Genomic DNA, 3,187 nt, shown 5'->3' on the forward strand with positions numbered 1-3,187 from the left:
TTTTTTTTTTTTTTTTTTTGGATACGACAAGACCGGGAGACAAAATTGACATTACGGGTTGTAATTAAACAAACTTTGCATTGAGCCTCTTTGGGCAGTATAGCTCTTTTTAAAATCTATTGGTTTCCCCAAAAAAAAAAAAAAAAAAAAAAAATTGCCATTACAAAAATAAAAAATACAGAACAAACTAAAAGTGAGTGTGCACAGGCGCTACTAAACCCTAGATTTTATGTGCGACACGTGTCAATTATCCCCGTCCCCAAGCAACAAAAACACACACACACGCTCTCTTTCTCTCTCTCAATTTCTAACCCAATCCCTTTTCTTTCTCTCTCTATTTTTCTCTACCGCTTTTCTCTGCAACTTGTCCTCTTTTTATATGGTGAATTTATTGAAACAGAGAAAGTCTTTTAGAGAGAAAGAGTAAAAGAAAGAAAGAAACAATGGCAAAACAGAGCCAAAGCGCTTTACTCAGTGGCTTCACTGAGGAGGAGATTGAGACTGCTAATACCATGCTCGAGTTTCATCAACAATTCGTTGAATTCAAAACACACCCACAAATTCAGTCATGGGTCGGCCTTAAACGGAGATCTAAGAGACTTCCCAGACAATCATTGGGCTGTTTTCATTTCAGTTTGTCTTCTTCACCGGCGTTTACTCATGGCGGTGTTGAAGTGGGTCCTACTTCTAGTCCTACATGTAAGACTGAGGCTGCAACTGTGGCGGTCAAGGCTGGAACTTTGAGCCCCGTGACCCCTCTTTCATTCTCTCTCAGTAGTGAATCTGATGACAAGCCCAAGAACGCTCTGAAATTCAAAATCGTTAAAAGGGTATGTCTCAATTTTTCTTTGACTTTTGCTTACTGGGTTTTGTTATGTCTCTCTCTGTTTCTTTTTCTCTTCCTAGTTTAAATTGCTATGAAGTTTATATTTGAGGGTTTTTTTTTTTTTTTTTTAATATATAGTTTGTCATTTATATGCTCTGTTTATTGATTTGTGTGTGCTTTGGTTGTTCTTGATGTTGTAGAAGAGAGAGGACTGGTTGGAGATTACGGAGGGGTTAACTCAGAGCAGGGATTATCTAAAGAGGGTGAGTTTTTTTTTTTTTTTTTTTTTTTAAGGTTTTTGTTTTCTTGTGGGTGTTAAATTGTCTTTTCCATGAAAATTTTGTTTTTTTTCAGTTTTTGTTTCAACAAAATTTGATGCAATTGTTTCTCTAACATCCATTGTGAAATCCAAACAGGAGATAGGGAATGCAATGCGTTGTTACGATGGGCTGAAGGCTTTCAATTTGGAGTTGAAAGCAAGAAAACATGAGGTATTACTATTTCCTTTTTCTGATAATCTGATTGATAAGATGTACTTTTTTCTGTTCATTACTTTTTCTGGGGTTAGGCTTGGGTCCCTTTTAGTGTAATCATGATTTATTAACGAATTTACTGTTTTGTACAGTTTTGTCATGGCCATATGAAGGAAAATCCATATTTGGAAGATGGCAAAAGGTTCAAGCTTGCAAAGGGTTTTGTTCAAGTGCAACCCACAGTCAACTCTCTCATCAATGCTCAAAATCAAGATCATCAACAGCAAATTCACAGTGTGGTTAGGCAGAAACTGTTCATTGTGAATCAGAGGGTTCAAAGATCAGAAATTGATGAGAAACTTCAACACCCAATTAACCAAATGCACTCCTCTCTGCCAACTAGTCCTGGATTTGGCTACGTGGTCAAGAACGATGTGGACCCATCTAGTCTTCCTGATCTTAACGTTTCTATAGAGGACAATGTTGGCGCGGGCTCTTCTGGACCTTTTGATCTCACAGTGGCCAGCAGGATTTCATATAAGGCTATGGCAGCACAAGCTAGACAGAGAAGGATACAGATCTGTAGGGTCAAGAAACTCCAGTGCCGCTAATATAAGACATTGTTTTTATTTTTCTTTATTGCTTTTTGATTTACCCTATTATATATATATATGGTTAATTGCGTATCTAAAATGTAAAAATTAGCTGAGATCTGGGAGTTTCCTTTCTATTGAGGGAATATTTCTATTCTATAAATATAATGGTATGAAAGTTTTGGAAAATCTCTTCTTCTCATTTGACTCATTTTGATGACCTAAAACATAACAAGTGCTGAGAATTTTTTTTTTTTTTTTAGAAATAGTTTTAAATTTTTAATCTATTATGTCCACTCCTAATAACCGGAGGCTTCTAATGATAGTTCTATATCATTAACCAATACACCAATTAGTTATTTGGTATACTAGAGATCAAATCTTAAAACTCTTATTTGATGTTATAAATTTTTAGTAATTGAGCTGACTGGAATTCCTTAACACGTCCAAAATTGCATAAAGATTCTAATATGATTTCTTGGTGGTTGCTAGTTTTGGGAATGCTCTAACACGTGTGGGTTGTGTTTTCTGAGGGAACAATGACAATGAGGGGGGCTTGTGGTTATATTTGGTGGAATGGATAGTAGAATGTGGTTGTGGGTTATTTCAATACCTGAATAGGCTACTATAGCGTGTGGAAGCTCTATTAGTTTGGCCTATTAATTATGGTTTGACATCAAAAAAGGAAAGTAAAAAAAAAAAAAAATATATATATATATATATATAGTTACAACTTTTAAGCCTTAAATAAACAAATAAATTATTTATAGAAAAAAAATCGAAAAGGCACAATTACTTCTTTTTTCTCTGTTCGAATTTTTATCCTTTTTTGCCAGTTTCTACTAAATTATTGATGGAGGAAAAAAAGTGAAAGAAGACGTACTTAACGATTGCATAGTGCTATAGTACTGTTCTGTTTTAAAAATGTTGGCTGCAGAGTCTGTGGAAGCAGGTGGTTATAAATCTTAAATGAATCCAAGTTGACTTTGCTATTGGTTAGAGCTGTGTCGTGAACCCCAAGCAAATTGTAATTATTGTTAATTTTAGAACACTAGAGCAAATTGCAATTGTTAATTTAACACTTTGTTGAATTAACAGTTTCTGTGGAAGGAAATTGTTGTGTTTTAACTTTGAAGTGATTTTTTGATGTCAAGCAGTCTAAAAAAAACACACATGTGATGCTCTCTTTTATGAACAGAAACTAAACTATTAGTTTCTTTCTAGGTAGTAAGGATTAGAGGGGTTGCTTAAATCCACAATGTGATAAAAAAGAATCCACCTAAGAAAAAATTCAA

At 34.6% G+C, this 3,187-nt stretch overlaps 1 protein-coding gene across 1 annotated transcript; it reads left to right on the forward strand.

Annotated features, from left to right (window-relative positions):
• Nucleotides 1–316: 316 nt before the first annotated feature.
• LOC115977735 lies at nt 317–1,983 on the forward strand. Its single transcript, XM_031099755.1, has 4 exons — nt 317–830; nt 1,027–1,089; nt 1,243–1,317; nt 1,452–1,983. The coding sequence occupies exons 1-4, from the start codon at nt 444–446 to the stop codon at nt 1,908–1,910; spliced, it is 984 nt and encodes a 327-aa protein (XP_030955615.1). The 5' UTR covers nt 317–443; the 3' UTR covers nt 1,911–1,983.
• The last annotated feature ends 1,204 nt before the right edge of the window (nt 1,984–3,187 follow it).

This window comes from Quercus lobata, chromosome 2 (assembly GCF_001633185.2).
Source record: "Quercus lobata isolate SW786 chromosome 2, ValleyOak3.0 Primary Assembly, whole genome shotgun sequence".
NCBI classification, from domain to species: Eukaryota; Viridiplantae; Streptophyta; class Magnoliopsida; order Fagales; family Fagaceae; genus Quercus; species Quercus lobata.

What these genes read in the sequence shown, in the direction of transcription:
- LOC115977735 (XM_031099755.1), top strand. Translation starts at nt 444, where the DNA reads ATGGCAAAACAGAGCCAAAGCGCTTTACTCAGTGGCTTCACTGAGGAG. An exon ending in GCAGGGATTATCTAAAGAGG is followed by an intron (nt 1,090 to 1,242) that starts GTGAGTTTTTTT and finishes AAATCCAAACAG; the next exon opens with GAGATAGGGAATGCAATGCG. An exon ending in TGAAAGCAAGAAAACATGAG is followed by an intron (nt 1,318 to 1,451) that starts GTATTACTATTT and finishes TGTTTTGTACAG; the next exon opens with TTTTGTCATGGCCATATGAA.